The 25522-nt window shown below is 37.4% G+C and overlaps 1 protein-coding gene across 8 annotated transcripts in view; it reads left to right on the forward strand.

Moving 5' to 3' along the window:
- LRBA (LPS responsive beige-like anchor protein) overlaps positions 1-25522 on the forward strand; it is a 757794-nt gene that overhangs the window by 66206 nt on the left and 666066 nt on the right. For all 8 annotated transcript variants that reach the window (XM_070770117.1, XM_070770116.1, XM_070770115.1 and 5 more), the window contains exons 3-4: positions 20291-20522; positions 20731-20831. In XM_070770117.1, the coding sequence (XP_070626218.1) occupies positions 20291-20522; positions 20731-20831 (333 nt within the window). The remainder of the gene's footprint in view (positions 1-20290; positions 20523-20730; positions 20832-25522) is intronic.

The raw sequence follows: 25522 nt of genomic DNA on the forward strand, positions 1-25522 counted from the left end.
CTTTAGGATTGACTGGTTTGATCTCCTTGCAGTTCAAGGGACTCTCAAGAATCTTTTCCAGCATCACAATTCAAAAGCATCAATTCTTTATCCTTCAGCCTTCTTTATGGTCCAACTCTCACATCCATCCATGACTACTGGAAAAACCATAGCTTTGACTATACCAACCTTTGTCAGCAAATTGATGTCTCTGCTTTTTAATATACCTCACATATAGTTGCTTATTTTTTTACAATTAAACTTTATTTCAAGATAATTATAGATTGACATACAGAGAGATTCCTTATACCATTTATTCAGTTTTCCCTGATTGGAAAAACCCTGACATTGAAAAATGTCAAGTTTACCCTTGACGTTGATATAATCAAGATACAGAAAATTTCCATCACATAAGGCTCCCTGATACTGCTCTTTTATATTTACATTTACATTGATCCTTGCTGCACCCCTCCTTAACCCCTACAAACAGCCAATCTGTTCTCTAGTTCTCGCAGTTTATCAGTTTAAGAATTTTATATAAATGGACTCATATACTATGTAACCTTTTGTTCTGTTTTGGTCAGAAGGGTTCTCTGGAGATCCATCTGTAATAGACCGCTTTGTGTATTAGTATTTTTAAAGTGTTGAATAGTAGTCCATTATATGACTGTACTAGTTTGTTTAACCATTTGTCTGTTGGAGAACATCTAATTTGTTTCCTTGTTTTTTTGGCTCTGTTGAATAAGGCTATTATAAACATTTGTGTATAGATTTTTCTATGAACATAAGTTTTCATTTCTCTGGGAAATATGCCAGGAGTGCATTTGCTACATCATATGGTTGTTGCATATTTATTTTTTTCTCTTTAAGAAAGTGCCGGACTCTTGGACAGTGACTGAGTAATCTTACATGTGAGTAAGCAGAGTATGTATGAGTGAGCCAGTCTCTCCACATCCCTGTCAGCGTTTGATGATGTCACTCTTTTTTATTTTAGCCATCATGATGTACATGTAATGATGTCTCATTGTAGTTTTAATTTGCATTGAAAAGCAGAGACATTACTTTGCCAACAAAGGTCCGTCTAGTCAAGGCTATGGTTTTTCCAGTGGTCATGTGTGGATGTGACAGTTGGACTGTGAAGAAGGCTGAGCGCCGAAGAATTGATGCTTTTGAACTGTGGTGTTGGAGAAGACTCTTGAGAGTCCCTTGGACTGCAAGGAGATCCAACCAGTCCATTCTGAAGGAGATCAGCTCTGGGATTTCTTTGGAAGGAATGATGCTGAAGCTGAAACTCCAGTATTTTGTCCACCTCATGTTGTAAAGAGTTGACTCATTGGAAAAGACTCTGATGCTGGGAGGGATTGGGGGCAGGAGGAGAAGGGGACGACAGAGGATGAAATGGCTGGATGGCATCACTGACTCGATGGACGTGAGTCTGAGTGAACTCCGGGAGTTGGTGATGGACAGGGAGGCCTGGCGTGCTGTGATTCATGGGGTTGCAAAGAGTCGGACACGACTGAGCGAATGAACTCAACTGAATGGCTAATGATGAACGTCTTTTCATGTTCATCTGTATATCCTCTTTAGTGAAATTTCTGTTTCTTGTCTTTTGACAATTGGATTTTTGGTTCTACTATTCTAATTAGATTGTTTGTTTTTTTGTTGTTGAGTCTTGAGTGGTTTTTAGATATTATTCCTTCATCAGATAAATGGTTTGTAAATATTTTCTTCTAGTCTGTAGATTATTTCATCCCCTTAAAAGGATCTTTTGGAGTGTAAAAGTTTTTAATTTTGATAAAGCTCAGTTTATCAGTTTTCCTTTTATGGGTCTTGCTTTTGATGTCAGATCTAAGAACTCTGCGTAGTCCTGTATCCTGACAATTTCTCCTATGTGTTTTCCTAAAAGGTTTATGTTTTATATTTAAATCTGTTATCTGTATTGTTAGCTTTTGTGTTAGGTATAATACTTAGGTAAAGGTTCATTTGTTTGTCTATGGATATCTAATTGCTTCAGCATTATTTGTTGAAATTCCGCCATTGAATTTCTTTTGCATCTTTGTTGAAACTCAGTTGGGATATTTTTGTGGATCTAATTCTGGATTCTCTTTCATTCTATTGATTTTTATGTCTGTCCTTTTGGTAGTACCTCATCGTGCAGCAATGTAAATATTGAAATTGAGTGAACGAATTCCTCCCACTTTATCTTTGTTTTTCAAGATTTTTTTTTTTTTTTTTTTTTGCTATTCTAGTTCCTTTCCTTTTCAATATAAATTTTAGAATAATCCTGCTATATATGCAAAAAATCTTGCTGAGATTCTGGTAGGAATTGTGTTAAATCTGTGTATCAATGTGGGGAGAATTGACCTGTATACTGTGAACACAGTATGTTTCTAAATTTATTTAGGTCTTCTTTTTTTTCTCTCATTATCACTTCATTGTTGTCGGCATCCAAGTCTTGTACATGTTTTGTTTGATTTCCATCTAAAAATATTTGTTTTTTGAATGATTGTAAATAGTATTACATTTTTAATTTCCTTGTCTACGTGTTTATTCCTATGGTGGTGGTGTTTTAGTTGCTAAGTCGTGTCCAACTCTAGCAACTCCCTGTATGGTTACCTGCCAGGCGTCTCTACCATGGGATTTCCCAGGCAAGAATACTGGAGTGGGTTGCTATTTCCTTCTCCAGGGGATCTTCCCTACCCAAGGATCAAATCCACATCAGTCAAACACATTTCATGTGGATTCTTTACTGCTGAGCCACTAGGGAAGCCCATGTTTATTGCTAGTATACAAAAATACAAATAAAGTTAAAAATATTAAATTAAAAATTTAATATTAAAAATCAAAATATTAAATTTTAAAATTAAAAAATACATTGGCTTTTATATATTATTTCCTGTGATCTTGCAATAAGCAGCTCATGGTCTGAGCCACAGTCAGCTCCTGGTCTTGTTTTTACTGACAGTATAGTGCTTCTCCATCTTTAGCTGCAAAGAAAATAGTCTGATTTTGGTATTAACCATCTGGTGATGTCCATGTGTAGAGTCATCTCCTGTGTTGTTGGAAGAGGGTGTTTGCTGTGACCAGTGCATTCTCCTGGCAACACTCTGTTAGCCTTTGCCCTGCTTCATTCTGTACTCCAAGGCCAACTTGCCTGTTACTCCAGTATCCTTTGACTTCCTACTTCTGCATTCCAGTCCCCTATGACAAAAAGGACATCTTTTTTTGGCATTAGTTCTAGATCTTGCAGATCCTCATAGAACTGTTCAGCTTCCTCCTTCATTGTGGTGTGGAGACTCTTCTTGTGGTGCGCAGGCTTCTGTCTAACTGGTGGTGCTCGGCTCCAGAGTGTGTGAGTTGTAGCTGTGGCTCTCAGGCTTAGTTGTCTTGTGGCCTGTGGGATCTGGGTTCCCTGACCAGGCACTGCACCCGAGGCCGCTGTGTTGGAAGGCAGATTCTTAACTACTAGACTACCAGAGAAGTCTCAATCTTTTACTATTCTTTATTTGACTATTGTTTATACACAGTGAAACTCTACTATTAATAAAATATGTGGACTCTGAAAAATTCACTTATGTAAAATTTGAGAATTTGACCATTTAGTATGTTTAGTCTATTTTGTCTTACAAAGTACTAAAGTAAAACAAGAGTGATGTTTAGTACTCTACACAGCTGAATTGAGAGGATTCTAAATGATTAGAAGGCACTTTCTCATAACCTTCTCCTTTGTTCATTGTAGTTTATCCTGTCCCTTGAGGTTTTTTGGTGGCAGAATATGGGGCAGAGGGCAATAACCAGTCATTTATTTGAATTCAGTTATCACAGTCTATCATCCTACTTGTAAACCTTTTTTTTTTAATAGAATGTAACATCCTTCCTACAGTAATGTATCTAGCTAATACTTAAAAAAATTCGTTTTACTGACAGCCCATTTTCCTATTACTTTAGCTATTTTACTTCTCAATTATTTTTGTATATAAAAATAACAGCTTTCATAATAGCTAATTATTTTTGTATTTATTCATTCTTCAATTATCTGAAGACTTACAACATATAAAGCACATAAGGAGATTTTTACTCCAAAACTGTATTTGAGAGTACATATTTGTTGTTCAGTAGCTCAGTTGTGTCCGACTCTTTGCGAACCCGTGGACTGCAGCACGCCAGGCTTCCCTGTCTTTCACTAGTTCCCAGAATTTGATCAGACTCATGTCCGTTGAATCTGTGATGCCATCGAAACATCTCCTTCTCTGTCTTTCCTCCTCCTCCTGCCCCTCAGTCTTTCTCAGCATCAGAGTCTTTTCCAATGAGTTGGCTGTTTGCATCAGGTGGCCAGAGTATTGGAGCTTCAGCATCAGTCCTTCCAATGAATATTCAGGATTGATTTCCTGTAGGATTGACTGGTTTGATCTCTTTGCAGTTTAAGGGACTCTCAAGAATCTTCTCCAGCACCACAGTTTGAAAACATCATTTCTTTAGCGCTCAGCCTTCTTTATGGTCCAACTCTCACATCTGTACATGACTACTGGAATAAACCATAGCTTTACGTAAATGACTTGCCTTATTCTTATTACTGATATTGTCATATTGATTGTGATGTTAATATATTTGATAATGAAATCATTTGTCATCTACACTTTAGGTATGCCTGAAGTGATACATAGGTAGGCATCTAGCTGAAACCAAGCAACATAGGCCTAATATCTACACTGAGGCTGAATTTCCCCTTATGCTTAAATATATTAATAATTGCTTTAAAGAAATACAATTATATTGTGCCTACTGTCCTGTGACTTTTATTTTGTAATTTTTCTTGTCTTTTGGCTTCTCTGGTGACTCCGTGGTAAAGAATCTGCCTGCCAACGCAGGAGACGTGGGTTGGATCCCTGAGTTGGGAAGATCCCCTGAGAAGGAAATGGCAACCCACTCTAGTATTCTTGCCTGGGAAATCCCATGGACAGAGAGCCTGGTGGGCTACAGTCCACGGGGTTGCAAAAGAGTCGGACACAACTGAGTGACTAAACAACAGCAACAACAAAATTGTCTTTCAGCTGTGTGGTACTGCATGTGGAATCTCAGTTCTCGGACCAGGAGCTCAACCTGCGTCCCCTGCATCGAATGCGTGAAGTCTTAACCATTGGGCTGCCAGGGAAGTCCCTCCTTAACTTGTAAAATAATTTAGTAATATGTTTTCAATGTCTTGACATTCCAACACATGTAGATTTATGTTCTTTTTAAAGACCACATAATATTCCATTATATGGATGTATCATAGTTTATGTATTTGTTTCTGTATTGGGGGTTATTTTGGCTATTTCCAGTGTTTCATTTTTACAATCAATGTCGCAATAATTATTTTTATATCTTATTTTCTGAGTTTTTCTGTTCAATCTTTTTCATTTTTAAAGATGTTTTTGATGTGGCCTGCTTTTTCAAGTCTTTAATGAATTTGTGGCAGTATTGCTTCTGCTTTATGTTTTGTTTTTTTTTGGCCACAAGGCATGTGGAGTCTTACATCCCTGGTCAGGTGTCAAACTTGTACCCCCTACGTTGGAATATAGTCGTAATTGCTGCACTGCCAGGGAAGCCCCTGTGTGTAATCTTACAGATGATATTTTTATAAGTAGTTGAATCACTGGATCCTGACTTTTCTGAGTTCTGAATGCCTCCCACCTCTCAGAGTGATTGGCTATTTTAATGAAAAAAGAACTTTATAGTATCTAGAATTATAGAGTATAACTTCTTGGCAAACTGTTAGCCATTCTTACTTTGAATTTTTTTCTCTGCCTTCTTCTCAACCCAGAGATGCAGAGTAAGATTTAAAGCCTTGCTATCCTTTTCTCTCAGTTTCGTTTTTTTTCTTCTCATTGTCAATACTGTCCTCTCACCATTCCAGCTCGTTTTTAAACTAATACTTTCTTTTCAGTTTTTTCCCCTAGATATTCCCAATTTTAGTCAGTCTCATTTCTTAAATTTTGAAGCCAAGATTCACTCATCTAAATCATCTTAAATCTTACGTAAGGTATTTCCTAACTGCACGTCTGTTAATACATACGTAAACATTTTAGCCTAGAATATTTGAGATAGGAAGTATTTTCTGATTAACTCTCAAATAATCATAAAACTAGGGCTTCCCTGGTGGCTCAGACGGTAAAGCGTCTGCCTGCACTGTGGGAGACCCGGGTTCAATCCCCGGGTTAGGAAGATCCTCTGGAGAAGGAAAATGGCAACCCACTCCAGTACTCTTGCCTAGAAAATTCCATGGATGGAGGAGCCTGGTGGGCTACAGTCCATGGGGTCACAAAGAGTCAGACACGACTGAGCGACTTCACTCACTCAATCATAAAACTAACAAAAGCTATTCTTCAAACATTTTGGTTAGTAGAGATTTAGTATACTGCGCTGAATATGTACTACTAAAATTTTTTGAGTGGTTCTTTAAATTCTAGAGTGCTTTACAATTTTCAAAGGTTTCTCACACATGATTTCATATAATCCTATAATAATCCCTTCCTTCCACATCTATATCCTTTTACTTATAAGAGCTTGCAGTTTTGTTTAAATGCATTTAATACCTGAAGTTTTTACTCTTTTGATTCTAGAATATCCATTGACACCTTTGTATGTGAAAGTTTGATATTATATAATTTATCTCAGTAAAATTAACCTTGAAATATTTTACTATTTAGACAAATGCAGTAAAATGCTACTGCTGTTTATCTAGAGATTATATTTCATAAAACAGAAATTGCTGTTCATCTTTTTTACTTCTCTTATGTGTATTCAGTTTGTTTGGTTATCATTTTGTGATAAAAAGAATTTTTCAAAGATACAAAATGAATTTTAGTCCCTTAAGTTAAAATGCATGCATTTGAATCATATTAAAAACAAAGAGTGGTCCAAGGTAGCTTTTTCTGAAAACCCACTCATTCGTTTATGCACCATTTGTTGAACCTCTTTATATTAGTTAGGTTTGGGTTCTGCTTAAAGTAACAGAATCTGCATTCATTCATTTTCATGAAATACAGGTTTTCTTACATAACAGTGAGTTTGGTAGTAGGCAGTTGCTGGCACTGGTGGTTCTACTTAATGATGCTTCAAGAGTTACATACTTTCTGCCTTTCCTTTTACCATTCTTTTATTATTTTATTAAAATTTTTTAATTGGAGTATAATTGCCTTATAGTGTGTAAATTTCTTTTGGACAAAAATGTTAATCTTTTGGACAAAAATGTAAACAATGTTAATAGCTGTATGTATACATTAGTCTTGAACCTCCCTGCACCCCGGCCCGCCCGCCCTCTAGATCCTGGCAGGGCACTGGGCTGTGCTGCACAGCAGCCTCTGTGTCACATGGTCGTGTGTACACCTCGGTGCTGCGCTCTCAGCCTGCCCGCCCTCTCCTCCCCGCTCCCTCCCCCAGTCTCACACTTTGCCATTCTTAATGTATTGGGTTTTTGTCTTTTTGTGCTTGTAAGTCACCTGATCTTGAGAGAGTCAATTCTTAGGTAGGTTGATAAGAAGTCTGGGGTCCCCAGGGAGAAGAAAGGGGTCTAGAGTGCTCAAGGAGGAGAAAAGGACAACTGTTTTTTTTTTTCCTTGAAGCCCAGAGCTAATGATTACACAACAAAACAACTCATCTTGCTCAAGGATATGTTTTGCCTTAAACTCTGTACCAAGGATTATATAACAGCCATGTATCCTGCTTGAGGACATGTTTCTCCTTCTTGAGAACCTTCTGACTAATCCTGTCATCTTAAAGTGTCTATTATGGGAGTGGGTCTGGTAAGATCTTTACAACCTTCAGACATTCTTTTGATTTATTGTTAGTTCTAATCCTGTTATTTTAAAATGTATATTGTGGGAGTGAGTCTGGTAAGACCTTTACAACTTCGAGACATTCTTTTGATTTATTGTTAATAACCAACTAATAGTTCAGTTCAGTCACTCAGTTGTGTCCAACTCTTTGAAACCCCATGGACTGCAGCATTCCAGGCCTCCCTGTCCACCAACTCCCGGAGTTTACTCAAACTCATGTCCATTGAGTCCGTGATGCCATCCAACCATCTCATCCTCTGTTGTCCCCTTCTCCTCCTGCCCTCAATCTTCCCCAGCATCAGGGTCTTTTCTAATGAGTCAGTTCTTCGCATCAGGTGGCCAGAGTATTGGAGTTTCAGCTTCAACATCAGTCCTTCCAATGAATATTGAGGACTGATCTCCTTTAGGATGGACTGGTTGGATCTCCTTGCAGTCCAAGGGACTCTCAAAGAGTCTTCTCTAACACCACAGTTCAAAAGCATCAATTCTTCTGCATTCAGCTTTCTTTACAGTCCAACTCTCACATCTATATATGACCACTGGAAAAACCATAGCTTTGACTAGATGGACCTTTGTTGGCAACGTAATGTCTCTGCTTTTTAATATGCTGTCTAGGTTGGCCATAACTTTTCTTCCAAGGAGCAAGCGTCTTTTAATTTCATGGCTGCAGTCACATCTGCAGTGATTTTAGAGCACCCCCCCTCTAAAAAAGTCTGTCACTGTTTCCATTGTTTTCCCACCTATTTGCCATGAAGTGATGGGACCGGATACCATGATCTTAGGTTTCTGAATGTTGAGTTTTGAGCCAACTTTTTTACTCTCTCTTTCACTTTCATCAAGAGGCTCTTTAGTTCTTCTTCACTTTCTGGTGTCATCTGCATATCTGAGGTTATGATATTTCTCCCAGCCATCTTGATTCCAGCTTGTGCTTCATCCAGCCTGGCGTTTCTCATGATGTATTCTGCCTATAAGTTAAATAAGCAGGGTGACAACATACAGCCTTGATGTATTCCTTTCCTGATTTGGAACCAGTCTGTTGTTCTATGTCCAGTTCTAACTGTTGCTTCTTGATCCACATACAGATTTCTCAGGAGGCAGGTCATGTGGTCTGGTATTCCCATCTTTTAAGAATCTTCCACAGTTTGTTGTGATCCACACAGTCAAAGACTTTGGCATAGTCAATAAAGCAGAAATAGACGTTTTTCAGGAATTCTCTTGCTTTTTCGATGATGTAGCTGATGTTGGCAATTTGATCTCTGGTTCCTCTGCCTTTTCTAAATCCTGCTTGAACATGTGGAAGTTCACGCGTGTGAGATGAGTGCAGTTGTGCGGTGGCTCCCTTGCTAAGACTAGCAGGGGGCACTCTCCGCCCCCTTCTGATGTCTGTGTCAGAAGCTTCCTCTGTCGCTTTTTATACTTTAATAAAACTCTGCTACTCAAAAGCTGTTGAGTGATCAAGCCTGGTCCCTGGTCGTGAAGCTAAATCTTCTTCTTCAGAGATCATGAATCCGACATCATTCTCTGTAGGTTATCAGTGTCAGGGTGGCTGCTGTACCTCTGGGTGTCATGTCTGTGTTCTCAGAGGGAAGAAGGTGGACGTGAAAAGCCTGCTCCAGCTGTGTCTGTTTTCCTTTCATCAAGCGAAACCCTGGTTCCACCACCTCAGTGTCCTGTGACTTTATGTGAGTTACTTACGTTTCAGTGCCTAATCTATTAGGTGTTAACTCTGTGGTGGTATTGCTAGTTTTTTATTTTTTGAGAGGTAATTAAAAATGGTAATTAATGTAAAACGCTTGGCACAGTACATAACTCACAGTAATCACTCAGTGCCTGTCTGTTATTATTTTGAACTGTTATAGGGAACTTGGTACTTTTAATATTTGTGTTTTTATGTGATTAGCTCACAGTCATTCAGTGCTTCCCTGGTGGCTCAGACGGTAAAGAATCTGCCTGCAAAGCGGGGCACCTGGGTTCGATCCCTGGGTTGGGAAGATCTCTGGGAGGAGGGGATGGCAACGCACTCCAGTATTCTTGCCTGGAAAATCCGCACGGACAGAGGAGCCTGGCGGGCTACGGTCCACGGGGTCGCAGAGAGTCGGACACGACTTAGCGACTTAGCATAGCACAACACAGTCACTCAGTACATGTACGTTATTATTGTTCTGTATTTTTATCATTATTGTTTATTTTGTATTGCATTAAAAAAATAGCACAGAAATATATAGAGTAAAAAGTCTCCCCCAACTACTATTAACTGATTGATTTGCAGTTATATTACTTACTGCTGTGTAACAAATGGTCCCCAAACCTTGCAGCTTAGAAGAGTCATAAAGTTTCTGTGGGTCAGGAATTTAGAAACAGATTGACTAGACAGTTCTGCATCAGGGTCTCTCGTGAGGTTACATTTAAGATATAGGCTGGGGTTACAGTTGTCTGAAGGCTTAACTGGGGCTGGAGGCCCTGCTCCAGGGCTGCTTGGATGACTGACAAGCAGGTGCTGAGTATTGGCGGGAAGCCTCAGTTCCTCTCCAGGTGGGTCTGTCACAGAGCTGCTTAAGGATCCTCATGACATGGAGGCTGGTTTTCTTCAGATGAGTGATACAAGGGAAGCCATAAAATGCTTACTGACCGAGGCTTGGAATTCATGTGGGTTATTTCTGCTCAACTCTGCGGGAACCCAGAGCAGCTTTAATTTAATGTGGGAGATCATCTGTCTTGTTTGGCTTTTGGATTGATTTGTTCATGAAGGGATAGGGGTTCATTTTGATGGATGTTGGTAGCTTATATTTTCTTTTCACTTACATTAATCTTAAGATATCTCTTTGTCTAATTATTATATTCTATAAATCGTAAAAAGAAACCTATGAAAAATAGGTTGTTTAAACCATTTACCTGAAAATTTGAAAGGCCTTTTAAATGTATGCATAAACATAGTTAATTCTGTCATGTTATTCCTAGCAGTAAACTTCAAGAACACAAATAGATTATCCAGTGTTTCTCAAAGCTTTTGAATAATGCTATTAATGGAGAAAGCAAAAAGAAATTCGTTTCATTGTTTAATAAGTTTTGGGAAGTCCATACATTGGTTATATATCTTTTTGATATTTATAATGCACAGTGACATATTAAAGCTCTGGGAATTTTATCATGTAATTGTCTCTTGCCTTGTTTAATCTGGTGTTTCTCAGACTTCCTGAATCATAGAAGATTTTTGGTTAATACTGGTTTTGTAGACCTGCCATAGTTGAGTGAAAATTTCTAATTCTTAACAAAAGGTACAATGAACAGTGAGAGAGGAGAGATTATTTGCTACTTCCTAGTATATTTGGGAATTTAAAAAAACTGTAAAGATGGTAATTCATTACCAGAAAGACATGCATTTTGACTAATTTTTTGTGGTGAAATTCACAAATTTTTCAGATACTTTAGCTCACTATGTAAAGAAACTTTAGAAAACCCAACTTAAATGTTAGATTATTAATGAAGATAGAAGGCAGGCATGAGGCTAGGAGTGAATTAGTCTGATTAGAGGTTTTGGCTGTGAATTAATTGTCTTTTGTTTCTCTATAAGTAGGTGTAAAATAATTGATACATGTGACATACCTGGTTCTTGTAAGGATTGCAGGCGAATTCTTTACCATCTCAGCCACCAGGGAAGTCCCAAGAATTAGTTATATAATGGAAATGGAAATATTATATCTCTGTAAGTGTATTCCTAATATTTATAGAAATTATTGATGCTTTTGGGCATTCCAACAAATCTGAAAGACAGTAAGTGGAAGGGGGAGGACAAAAACTTCAAAGGGAATAATTTTCAGTTCAGAGTATTAAATGGCTGCCTGGAAATTGTAGTTTTTCCTCATGGAGTTTACTTTAACTCTTTTAATTTGCATGTTTAGAATTTTAAGATTATGGAAAGTCTTTATAGTCTTTGTTAATATAGTAGTGTAAGATCTCTAAGCCCAGACCAGTCTCACTGTGAGATTATGGTATAATATTTTTAGTCTTCCCAGGGTATTTCTGATTGTAGTATACATTACGGAATGCTAAGGATTAAAAATTTCTGTTCACATCTTCTTATTTCCTTGTATCCCATGCCTTCTCCGTTTGATTCTACATTGTTGTCTCTAGTCCAGGGGTCCCCGACCTCTGGGATCTAATGCCTGATGGTCTGAGGTGGTACTGATGTAAATAATAGAAATAAAATGCACAATAAACGTGATGCTCTTGAATCATCCTGAGACTGTGTCGCCCCCCAGCCCCACCCCTAGTCTAGTGGAAAAATGGTCTTCCCCGGAACCAGTCCCCGGCGACAGAAAACCGAGGAGCGCTCCAGTCAGTGGGCTTTCCTTCTCTCTTGCCTTCGATAGAAATGAGCTTCTTTTTTTTTTTAGATTTATTTTAAGCCTTAGGATTACTAAAGACATACAGTAAAATTCATCCTTTTAGATGTATTATTTGATGGATGTATTTTGGGTATCCAATACAATAATCAAGATATTGAAAATTTTATCACCCCCAAAACACCCCTTCGTGTTTGTGTGTGTGTGTGTGTGTGTGTGTGTGTGTGTGTGTGTGTGTGTGGTGAATTGTCCCTCTGTTCTCAGCCCCTGGCAACTACTGATCTAACGTCTTTCCCTATACTTCTTTCCTTTTTAGAGCGTCATATAAATGGAATTAAATGTAGTTTCTATATCCAGCTTCTTTGCCTTAATATAATGTTTTTGAGATTGATTCATATTGTTAATGGTATTGATTGTTGGTTCTTTATTATTGCTGATGAGTATTCTATTTTAGGGCTTCTCTATACAATATATATTCCATATATTCCCTATACAATATACTATTCTATTATATAGAATGTACATATATTGTATTATATAAATATATGCAGTATATATTCTATTGTATTGTTGTACAATGTCTTGTTGATCCATTTACTAGTTGATGGACATTTGAATCACCAGTTTTGGGTGATTATGAACAAAACTAAATTTTCATGTATGGATCTTTTTTGGACAAATGCTTTCACGAAATGGATTGAGCTTTTGCTGGGGTCTTGACACTTCATTATTATATTGTTGAGTGCCTACCTTATCTTTTGGAGAGAGATTAAGATACTACAAGTGGGACTTCAGATTTCTTGCTTTTTCCACTTGGGATATAGTAAAAACTCAAGCTTATTTCCTTAATTTTTAAATTATGTAAATAATGAGTAATATTTAAACCTAATGGTATGTATCCTAAGGATCCATTCATTAAATGTCAAACATAGTATGAAGATTAAAAAAGATAAAAAATATTTTTTAAAATGGTTCCTATTTTCTGGGATCATTATCTATGCTATTTGAATAGAAAAGATTGATGGAAACTAGTTGAAGAAATGATTAAACCTTGTGATATGAAAAAATTATACACGATATGATTAAAATATTAGGTTAAATCATATGAAATTGTTGTCTTATAGTCAGAAACATTTGACTGGGCCACCCAGATTTATGGTAGGCTAGAAAACTCAGATGGAGAAGGCAATGGCACCCCACTCCAGTACTCTTGCCTGGAAAATCCCATGGATGGAGGAGCCTGGTGGGCTGCAGTCCATGGGGTTGCTGAGGGTCAGACACAACTGAGTGACTTCACTTTCACTTTTCACTTCCATGCATTGGAGAAGGAAATGGCAACCCACTCCAGTATTCTTGCCTGGAGAATCCCAGGGACGGGGGAGCCTGGTGGGCTGCTGTCTATGGGGTCACACAGAGTCGAACATGACTGAAGCGAGTTAGCAGCAGCAGCAGTAGCAGAAAACTCAGAATGGTTCTTAGAAGAGATAGGGCTTAAATTGGGCCTTAAGAAAATGTTAAGTATCGTTCTTTAAATGATACAAGAAAGTAGGAAGCCAATTGCAGAGAATAGCAAAGTTAATCTAATTTTCTAAAATGAGAAGTTTCTTTTGTATTAGACTAAATATTCTGTAATTCCTAGGACCTGAATATATTTTTTTTTAAATTACAGTTTTAGAAGGGACAAGGGAAAATCAGTGAATTGCTGAAACGAAAAAATTCTTAACCCCCAACCCTTACTGTTGAGTGTTTTATAATTCATAATGAATCTTAAAATAGCAAATTTCATTGCCAGTACCTAATAGTGAGGATATGTTTTAGACTTTTATGTTGTGTGAAATTCTTTGGATGCTAAATGACATTTTAAGGGTTGTAATTACTGTAATTCATAATGAACTTACTCTTTTTTTTTTTTTTTTTAACATTTATAGCATCTAGTTCACAATAGTCTCTACTTACATCAGTAATAGTGAGAGAAACACCTTGCTGTCTGTACTTAGAGAAATTAATATTCCAAGAGAGGGAAATATTACTATACAGGAAATTTTTTATCTGAAAGTAGACCTGACAGTATTAAAGTAAGTTTTATTATGTTACCATAGTATCTGTAGTGTTAAATTTTGTGTCAGGATTGGGACTTTGTGTGTTCTGCTCACATTACTGATGACTCTGAGAAAGGTCTCCGTTATTCTAGCTGCTTATGCCATCTTTCTTTCACTTCAGTGTTTACTTTTGGACTTTCTGTTGAACATGTAATTGTCCTTCTCATACTGTCCTCAGTGTCTCAGCCTCTCTTTTTGTCTTCTATTTCCTTCTTTCTCACTCTCCTGCCTTCTGGGACTTTGCTCAGCTGTTTTAGTTCCTTGATAGTTTGCCTAACTCTTTCTATTTTTTAACCTGTTGAGTTTTTAATTTTAATGACTGCTTATTTTGTAGAAGTTCTGTTTATTGTTGTTATTTTTCAAATCTGCTGGGATATCTTCCCACTTTTCCTTCCTAATCTTGTGCCTTTTTTTTCTTATTTTCTTTCTTGGAAAGTCTCAATTACATAATTTTGTAATTATTTATAATCACATACATTTGATAATTTTATAGTTTGAAGTTCTTGAGCACTTCATGTTATTAATAGCATGTCTACTGACTCATCTTTATGCTGTGTTGTTTTCTCTTGTGTGTTTTGATTTTGGTTTGTGAGTTTATTTTGGTTTGTGAGTTCACTGGAGAGAATGCAGCTTTTTCTAAGAGAATGTTGTGTAGCCTGTGCCCTTCTAGGTTAAATTTGTGTGTCTTTATGCTAGCTGCTCTAGGAGAACCTTCATCACGGAACCACATAAAAAATTTTTTTTATTGTGAAGTGTATCAAACATATCAAAGATGTATGTGTAAAATATATAAATGTACATAAAATATAAATACATATACCTAACAGCAGATTAGTGATAGAACAGTATTAACATCTTGGAATCTTTTTATCTAAATCAGAAAAATTATCTATATCCTAATTTTGGTGTGAGCCATTCCTTCCTCTGCCCTTTTTAAAAAAATAGTTATCATCTGTGTTTTTATCTTTCAACAGTTTTTTTTGAGAGAGGGGCATGCTGTGTGGCATGTGGGATCTTCGTTCCCTGACTAGGGATTGAACCTGTACCTCCTGAAGTGGGAGCACTGAGTCTTAATCACTGGACCTCCAAGAAAGGCCCTTAACAATACATGTTTTATTTTGACAGATTGAGTACCAATCACAGAACTATCTCTGTAAGGAAAAGTGCAGTCTGTCTCTATTAAATGAAAGTGCTGAGAGGAGATAAGCTGAAGAGTTTCTAGGTCATGGTCTGGCTTTTTAAAGAGTTTCTATCTGCCTTTACTGAAATATTTAGTAGGAAGCATCACAAATAACCCTAGGGAGTACAGAGGTGTGAGAGTTCGCCAGGGCTGCGGTAGCATAGTACCAGAGATTGAATGGCTTAGACAGGAGATAGGAAGTACCTGGTTAGGGCCATAAACTGTGCATGTGCTCTGTCCAGTTTCTGCTATACCTGCTGCATCTTTGAAAATTTAGCAAGGTTCCTGGGAAAACATGTCTTTACTTTTAAGTATTAGAATTTTCTTGTATGACAGACTTTCCAGTTTTGAAGAGAAAAATAATTAGTTTTGGTCTATATTTGTTTCTTGGCTGTTTGAAAATACAAGTGACTTAGCTTTAATCACTAAAAAGCATAAAACCTTTTGTTAATAAAATCATTGTGAAGAAAATAATCTTTGTGCCTAAATAAAGTTTTAATACAAAACTTGTGAAGGTTTATTTAGATTCTTTGACTAATATACTTTATAATTTCTATAATCTTGTACTTTAAACCATAACCTATACAAAGAATGTTATACCACCCTGAAGGTGGCTATAAAAATTGTTTATGAAGTTCAGGCAAAGACTAAAATATGTTGAAATGGAGAGTTTTGAAAAATGTTCTATAACGCAATGGAGACCAAATCATGCTAAAATGCAGAAAAAGACTATACATCAGTTTCCAGGCTACATTATTCAAAAAAATACAACCATAAAAAAGGTAATAAGATTACATTTTCACATTTCATGGCTAGTAAAGTGCATTAGGCTGCTCAGATATTCATAACTTACTGTGACATTTGGGAAGATTACATTTTGTAGTGCACAGCCATTACTACAGCTCAGATAATAACTAGCCAGTGCCTGGACTTGGATTATGATCCCTGCCTTTGGAAACAAATTTGTGTTTTGAAGGTTGATCAGCTTCAGATAACTATTAAAAGGGTTAACATGACATACTGTAGACCCTGTGCGTGCTTTTTAGGTATAATAGACATGCATACATATAGTATATCAAATATGCCACATGTGTATGTGCCAATTTCTGCCATCAATTTTCTCCTTGAAAGGCATATTTTACAATATTTAAAGCAATGGAGAAATACTTAACACACCTGTCTGGATACTGCTCTTACAGGATAAACTCAATTTAAAAGCTGGTGAAATATTTGGATTTTTTTTGGAAATTACTTTTCAAAAATTAATTCTGAGCTTCTTGGAAGGGTGCATGTTGCTGGTGATAAACACAGGTCAAAATGAAAGGTTGATGTAAGTAACACCAAGGTGAAGTGGGTGCAGCTGGGCCTGTGGCCTGTGAGAGCCGTGTGGGGGACGTCCTCAGGTCAGTGTGGGGACGTCCTCGGGTGTCCGTTGGCCCGTTTCTGCCCTTGCCCTCGCCCTCGCCCTCCGGGCGCTCAGCTGCCTTTGCAGAGGCAATCACCACTTCGTTTCTCGTTTATCATTCTCAGGTATGTGTTTATATGTATATGTTTTATTCTCAAACTGTAGCCCACTATTCACACTTTTCTCCACTTTGATTATCTCAGCTACACAGTGTATTTTAGAGATGTTTTTTCCTGTCAGAGCTGCCTCGTTATTTCCAATGACTGAATCATATTCCATTATATAAACACAACTTTACTAACTCTATCTTGTCTTTTTGAGGGGTATCGTTTCTTCTGTTTTCTGTTGCGTGCTAAATGAAGTTCTTATGTCTAACATCACTACTTAAATGTACCTGTGGAATAAATTTCTAGTTGTTCAGGTAACCATTGGTGTCTGGCTTCTCTGTAGCATAATTCTTTCTGAGATGGATTCATTTTGTTAACTTTAATCAGTAGTTCCATTGCCAGACACTTATCTCAGTTATAGCCATTTTTAGTTTTCCTCATTATCACCTGAAAATGATTGGAATTTAACCCCCCTGTTCTGATACTGATACACGTTGCTGCCTTCGCACTAAATGTGACTTTTGTGTCTCCAGAAATATGTCAACTGGTAGTGGTGATAGTACCTCTTAGTCTTATTTGTGACTTTCGTGAAAGTCATCCCAATTTTCCTTTTGGGGCATAATGCTGACATTTTAGGTGTATTTTATTATTAAAGAACGTCTTTAAAATTAATGAACATAGAAATTTTGATGGAAATAGAAGATGACAATTTATCTATGCCTCAGTATTTACAATTCCCGGTAAGATCCATTCATGGATGCTTAAAAGTATGATGAGAAACAATATGTTTGTGTAGTCTCAAAGTATTCTTTGAGAATATTCTTATAAGAAAGCTTAATAATATGAAAATGAAAGATAATAACTTTAAAACAGAAAAAATCTGACAGATACCTCCTTGAGCATGAGATCAATCTAACTTCACCAATAGTGGGACATACTGACATCAGATACCATCTGAATAATATACCAATCAGGTATCATTTGAAATAATAATACACTGAGAAGGACACATGTCGTCTCTATAGAGTATTTTTTACCAAAAATACACAGCTTGAATTTAAACATGAAAAATCATTCACATTATAAGACAGTCATGAAAATAGCTGGCAAATCCACTTCAAAAGTGTCAACATCCTGGAAGTCAAAGAATGCCTGTGTAACTTGTCATAGTTTGGAGAAGACTAAGGAGATGCTGATGCTGGATCAGAAAAAGGATATTAGTGTGACAAATCTTGCTATTTGAGTAAGATCTGTAGTATTGTGCCTGGTTTTAATGACTGTACTATGATGATACAATATATTCACATTAGGGTATACAGGAACTGTATACTGTTCTGCAATTTTTTGAAAGTCTGAAATTATTTCAGAATAAAATTAAGGATACATCAAGTGAAAAAAAATGACGATTAATCATAAAACCAAAAAAATCCCTATTAGGAGTTCTCATGCAGCTTACAGAATTTTTGGATCACCTTGGGGAACCAAGCATGTTTATAGCTAGGACCATGTTGCTAGGAGGATTGGCCCAGGGACACTGAGGGACTCTTAGCACACAGTTGTCATCTCCTGTGTCACCTGTTGCTCCTGATGACGCAAAGAATTGTACACTAAAATCTCTGCCATAGCTTTCCTAGAAGGACCAAAAGCCTTTAACACTGTGCTTGCCAAGAATTCTTATCTGCTTGCATGCAGATACTGCCTCTTGATTTTCATTTTTCCATTCTTTCTTTTTCATGCTAGCGTGTGTCTTTGACAGAACATGGGATGTGTATTCATTCCTGGCTGTATGGAGTTTTAATTGATTCCCTAATTCTGAATCTTTTTTGCTTTTCCAAAGTAAACTCTATTTGGTCACGTCTGTTATTCTTCGTATGAGATTTTGTTTTGTACAGTTCACTTTCTTGTAATTCTTTCCTACTTTTTGAGTTTAGTAAAACATAATGAAAACTGCATAATAAAGAAGTGTTCAGAAGGACTGGAGTGTAGGTGAATCATATATGTAACTATTCTTTAAAATATAGAGATCTTTAAAAAATCTAGTAAAAAAAGATAGGCCTGGGAATTCCCTGGCAGTCTAAGGACTGTGTTTTCACTGCTGAGGGCGTGGGTTTAATCTCTGGTTGAGGAACTAAGATCCTGTGAGCTGCATGGCATGGCCAAAAAAAAAAAAGTCTGCAAAGGTAATTCTAAAAGTATTTTATTTCGTTTGAACAGTTGGGGTTTGTTAAAATTAAAAAAAAAAACAAAAAACTTTGCCTCTGTAGGAGAATGCTGTGGGTGACATAGCAAGGTAGGAATAGGTCTCAGTACAGTTCTCTCTGGATGGATTTTCTGATAGCAATCTTAATGAAATAACATTTTTTTACTTACTGGCTTTGAGTGTGTGTGAAGTTTATGTTTAAGTTATCCTCATTATTGATAGGAGGGATCAAAATGGATAGGTATGTATAATAAACCAGGAATTTGACAAGTAAAACTACAAGTTTTGTGTCCGCTTTGAGCCTTTTTCAGCTTTTCATTTTTGCTGTGAGCTCATACCTTGTACGGGTAGCAAAGGATCTTTGGGTTGCTATGAGTAGCTTACAATGTTAATTGCTCAGTCGTGTCCAACTCTTTGAGACCCATGGACTGTAGCTGGCCAAGCTCCACTGTCCATGGAATCCTCTAGGCACGAATAGTGTGTAGCTTACAGATTACCTAATTCATAGAGGAAACATTGCATTAGAAGCAGTTATAGAGCTAAGTTAGATCTTCATTGAGGCTTTGCTGGTGGCTCAGATGGTAAAGAATCTGCCTGCAGTGAAGAAGACCCAGGTTCAATCTATGGGTCGGGAAGATCCCCTGGAGGAGAAAATGACAACCCACTCTAGTAATCTTGTCTGGAGAATTGCATGGACAGAGGAGACTGGCGGGTTACATCCATGGGGTCTCAAAGAGTGGGATACAACTGAGATCTTCATCAGTGTCAGTAGGTAGTGATTTACCTAAGACATCCTATATTTGTTTTTGTTGAAAATATTTTTATTTTTATATTCTAAGTCTTGATTGACTGTGCTATCTTAAAATGAAGATTTCTTCTGAAGCTTTATTTTTTAGAGCTGTGTGTGTATGTGTTTTAAAGATCTTTTTAAAGATTCATGTCAATGTATGGCAAAAACCACTACAATACTGTAAAGTAATTAGCCTCCAATTAAAATAAATAAATTAAAAAAAAGATCTTTTTATTATAAGGGGTAGAGAAGAATATATATGGGTAGTTACTGGCAAACTAAAGCTTTGTAATGTACTCTAGTTACATTGAAGAAATGCCAATGCTTTTAATGTATTTTTTCTTTCCACCCTCCCTGTCGCCCCCTGAAGTTGGTAGGAGGGCAGTTTGATTTAGAAATGAATTTCATTATTCAAGAAGGTGAGAGTATCATCTGCATGGTGGACTTACTGGAAAAATGTGATGTTACTTGCCAAGCAGAAGTCTGGAGCATGTTTACAGCCATTCTGAAGAAAAGTATACGAAATCTTCAAATCTGCACTGAAGTAGGCCTTGTTGAAAAAGTGCTTGGGAAAATTGAAAAAGTTGACAGTATGATTGCAGGTATGACTTTCTATAATACAGTGGTTGTGAGGAAATGAAGTGTGATTATTAAGTAGTTTTCTTCTTTAGTAATATTTAAGAGATACTGAGCATGTGACATGGATCTGGAACTGTATTGTCTAAACTCTTAAGCAAGCACTGTATATTTTAATTCTTCAAGAGATAGAAGTAGCTTAATTATCTTATTTGTTGCTTTCTTTGTTTCCAGATCTTTTAGTTGACATGTTGGGAGTGCTGGCTAGCTACAACTTGACAGTTCGAGAACTAAAGCTGTTCTTCAGTAAACTTCAAGGAGATAAAGGGCAATGGGTAAGCTTAAATTTTCTTTGATATTTGAGAATGTTCCCCTCTCCAAACATTTTATTGGCTTTTAAGCAATTGATATTGCTGCACAGGGGTTGAATGTCAAATTGAGTAGACGAGATCATTAGAATAGCATTTAGACTTACAGGGCTGATTTTGCTATCACGTGACACAGTTGTGGAGTAAGAAAACTGAGTGTTCCAAGAAGGTTGGTAATTCGGTCCTTCTTTGAATGATTAATATTTCAAATATACATTCAGCATTTACTAGCGGAAAAGGCAAAGGACAGAGAAAATAAAAATGTTGGGTAGCAGCATCTAGCTTCTCTATCAATCTGAGTAGTTTTAAGTGTGGCCCTTAAACTTGAACAACCCACTCAGTGGGCAAAAGCCATGTGGTTTATTGGATCTACTCTCCTTAGGTGCATTTTCATGGTCCTTTGCATGGGATGGTATCGGTCAGTTCAGTTCAGTCGCTCAGTTGTGTCCGACTCTGCGACCCCATGGACTGCAGCACGCCAGGCTTCCCTGTCCATCACCAACTTCCTGAGCTTGCTCAAACTCATGTCCATTGAGTTGGTGATGTCATCCAACCATCTCATCCTCTGTTGTCTCCTTCTCCTCCCACCTTCAGTCTTTCCCAGCATCAGGGTCTTTTCCAATGAGTCAGTTCTTCGCATCAGGTGGCCAAAGTATTGGAGTTTCAGCATCAGAATCCGTCCTTCCAATGAATATTGAGGACTGATCTCCTTCAGGATGGACTGGTTGGATCTCTTTGCAGTCCAAGGGACTCTCAAGAGTCTTCTCCAACACCACAGTTCAAAAGCATCAATTTTTCGGCGCTCAGCTTTCTTTATATTCCAACTCTCACATCCATACATGACCACTGGAAAAACCAAAGCTTTGACTAGACGGACCTCTGTTGGCAAAGTAATGTCTCAACTTTTTAATATACTGTCTATGTTGGTCATAACTTTTCTTCCAAGGAGCAAGCGTCTTTTAATTTCATGGCTGCAGTCACCATTTGCAGTGATTTTGGAGCCAAAAAAATAAAGCCTGTCACTGTTTCAACTGTTTCCCCATCTATTTGTCATGAAGTGGTGGGACTGGATGCCATGATCTTAGTTTTCTGAATGTTGAATTTTAAGCCAACTTTTTCACTCTCCTCTTTCACTTTCATCCAGAGGCTCTTTATCTTCTTCGCTTTCTGCCATAAGGGTTGTGTCATCTGCATATCTGAGGTTATTGATATTTCTCCCGGCAATCTTGATTCCAGCTTGTGCTTCATCCAGCCCAGCGTTTCTCATGATGTACTCTGCATATAAGTTAAATAAACAGGGTGACAATATACAGCCTAGACGTACTCCTTTTCCTATTTGGAACCAGTCTGTTGTTCCATATCCAGTTCTAACTCTTGCTTCCTGACCTGCATACGGATTTCTCAGAAGGCAGGTCAGGTGGTCTGGTATTCCCATCTCTTTCAGATTTTTCCAGTTTGTTGTGATCCACACAGTCAAAGGCTTTGGCATAGTCAATAAAACAGAAGTAGATGTTTTTCTGGAACTCTCTCGCTCTTTTGATGATCGAATGGATGTTGGCAATTTGATCTCTGGTTCCTCTGCCTTTTCTAAATCCAGTTTGAACATCTGGAAGATCTCGGTTCACGTATTGTTGAAGCCTGGCTTGGAGAATTTTGGTATTGGTCAACTGATTTTGAACTCCAGGTGCCTCATCAACCTGTTTATTTACCCTTTAGTTACTTACCCCTAGGGAAAGAAATACTAGTAAATATTTTCTCCTTTTTTGTTGCATTTCTAGGCTTATTTTAGAGCTCTTTAGAAATCGTTGCCTACAGCAGTTTACTCAGCCTGTTGATCCTTAATCCAGTTCTGTTTGAGTATATCTAAGTTTGTGCTCTACCATTATACTGTATTATATTAAAATGATTAGACTCTCTAGCTTCTTTGAATCAAACTTCAGTTCTCTGCTCTTTTTAAGATTTTTTTTTTTTTTTTAGATTTTTTTTTTTTATCACTAATTTGAAGTGATTTTATTATGTTTCTTGGTGAAGTTTACCTTGTATTTATTCTTACTAGGTGTTCTCCAACTCCTTCTGGGACTCTAATTACACGTTGGTTAATCTTCTCTGCATTGTACCTTAGGTCACTGAGATCTATTCACTTTTTTTTTAAAGTCTTTTCTCTTTGTGTTTCATTTTATATTGCTTTTATTGCTGTGTTTTTAAGATCTTTTCTTCTGTAGTTTTGTTACTATCCATTAAACTTTTCAGATTTCAGATACTTTTAATGTCTCTAAATTCTATTTGTTTCTTCATTTTTTCCCCTCATTCATGTTTTTTTCTTTCAATCTTTGGAAATATATAACATATTAATAGCTGCTTAATGTTCTGATTCACTAATTCTGTCATCTTTGTATTTTCTAGGTCCGCTTTTTACTTGCTCACTGTGTTTTTACTTATAGGTCCTGTTTTCTAGTTTCCTTATGTTAGTGAGTTTAGACATAGTGATGTTAGTCATAGCACGTGGTGACCAAGTGCCTGTTGCTGGATTTTGTTATGGTTCTTTTAAGATAGTTACACTGTTGTTTGTAGGCAGATCAATTACTTGTGGTCCTTGCCCTTAGTCAGTCAGTCTAGGGGCTCAGTCGTGTCTGACTCTTTGTGACCCAATGAACTACAGCACGCCAGGCCCCCCTGTCCATCACCAACTCCCGGAGTTCACTCAGACTCACGTCCATTGAGTCGGTGATGCCATCCAGCCATCTCATCCTCTGTCGTCCCCTTCTTCTCCTGCCCCCAATCCCTCCCAGTATCAGGGTCTTTTCCAATGAGTCAGCTCTTCACATAAGGTGGCCAAAGTACTGGAGTTTCAGCTTTAGCATCAGTCCTTCCAAAGGACTACTTTAAAATTGTTTTTGGGTCACGTCTAGATTGGCTGTTGCTCTCAAGCAAAGTCAGCTTATTATTCTGGCCTCGCTTCTGTAGAGTTTCTGTGCATGACCCTGAATCTCACACACGAGACAAGAGTTGTAGTGTAAGCCTGAGGTCTCTCCGCAGTGCTGGGAGAGTCCCAGTGATTCCTGGCTCTATCAGCTCTGGGAGTTCTTTGACTTACGGCTGTTAAAATCTCACCTTGTTGAGTTTTAAGGTAGAAATGCACAGTTTGGTATTATGTCAAAGGGTCAGTGAAGATTTCTAGAGTCTCTTCTTTGCCTTGGTCCTTCCTCTGTAGTATTCTGCCCTGATGTTCTGTCCTCCTCAGACTACCCATTCTCCAGTTTCTGCCTCATTGACTCAGTGAGATTTTTAAGTTCTGTTTGATTTCCCTCCCCTGTGCAATGATCTGTGATACGAAAATTGACTCCAGCTAAAAAGTCTGGGAATATCATGGCTCGTTTTGTTTCCCTTTCTCAAGGATCACAGTCTTGAGCTACCTCTTTTCCATGTCTCAAAACAGTTTTAGTTTCATACATTTTGTCCAGTTTTCTAGTTGTTTATGGTGACTTGGTAATTGTAGGTCCTGTTGCTCTGTCATGTCCAGAAGAATACTGGTTTGATTTATGTTCAAATAATTTATTTGGAATATATAATTAAAACTGGTGTACAGAGAAAACTATAAGAAAACAGCAAATAATACCAACAGATATTTATTTACAGAGATAGAAACCCCATTATCAAATATATGCTAAATCACTAATAATTAGAGATGTTCAGATTAAAACAATATTGATATGTGATATCAGTAGTATCAAGAATTATAAATTGGATAATAGCAAGTATAAGTGGAGGACAGAGTTATTTTTAACCTGTGAAGATGTTCAGAAGCATTATTTTTGATGGCAGTGAATTGTCAACATGTATGTTTATCTTAGAGTAGCTAGGTGAATGTATTGGATGCATAGAATAGATTATTATATAGCAGGTAGAATTAATGCATACAGTAAAATAAACTTCCCAGGTGGCTCTAGTGATAAATAATTATTTGTCACTCAGCTTTCTTTATGGGCCAACTCTGACATCTATACATGATTACTGGAAAAACCATAGCTTTGACTAGATGGACCTTTGTTGGCAAAGTAATGTCTCTGTTGTTTAATATGCTGTCTAGGTTGGTCATAACTTTTCTTCCAAGGAGCAAGTAATTTCATGGCTGCAGTCACCACCTGCAGTGATTTTGGTGCCCAGGAAAATAAAGTCTGTCAGTGTTTCCCCATCTATCTGCCATGAAGTGATGGGACCGGATGCCATGATCTTCATTTTTTGAATGTTGAGTTTTAAGCCAGCTTTTACACTCTCCTCTTTCACTTTCATCAAGAAGCTCTTTAGTTCCTCTTGGCTTTCTGCCATAATGATGTTGTCATCTGCGTATCCGAGGTTATTAATATTTCTCCCTGCAATCTTGATTCCAGCTTATACTTCATCCAGTCTGGCATTTCTCATGATGTAATCTGTATAGAAGTTAAATAAGTAAGGTGACAATATACAGTCTTGACTATATATTGATTATATTTAAAATTAAAGTATAATTTCAGTTCAGTTTATTTCAGATGCTCAGTCTTCTCCGACTCTTTGTAACCCCATGAACCGCAGCACTCCAGGGCTCCCTGTCCATTACCAACTCCCGGAGTTTACCCAAACTCATGTCTATTGAGTCGATGATGCCATCCAACCATCTCATC

This window comes from Bos indicus, chromosome 17 (genome assembly GCF_029378745.1).
Source record: "Bos indicus isolate NIAB-ARS_2022 breed Sahiwal x Tharparkar chromosome 17, NIAB-ARS_B.indTharparkar_mat_pri_1.0, whole genome shotgun sequence".
NCBI classification, from domain to species: domain Eukaryota; kingdom Metazoa; phylum Chordata; class Mammalia; order Artiodactyla; family Bovidae; genus Bos; species Bos indicus.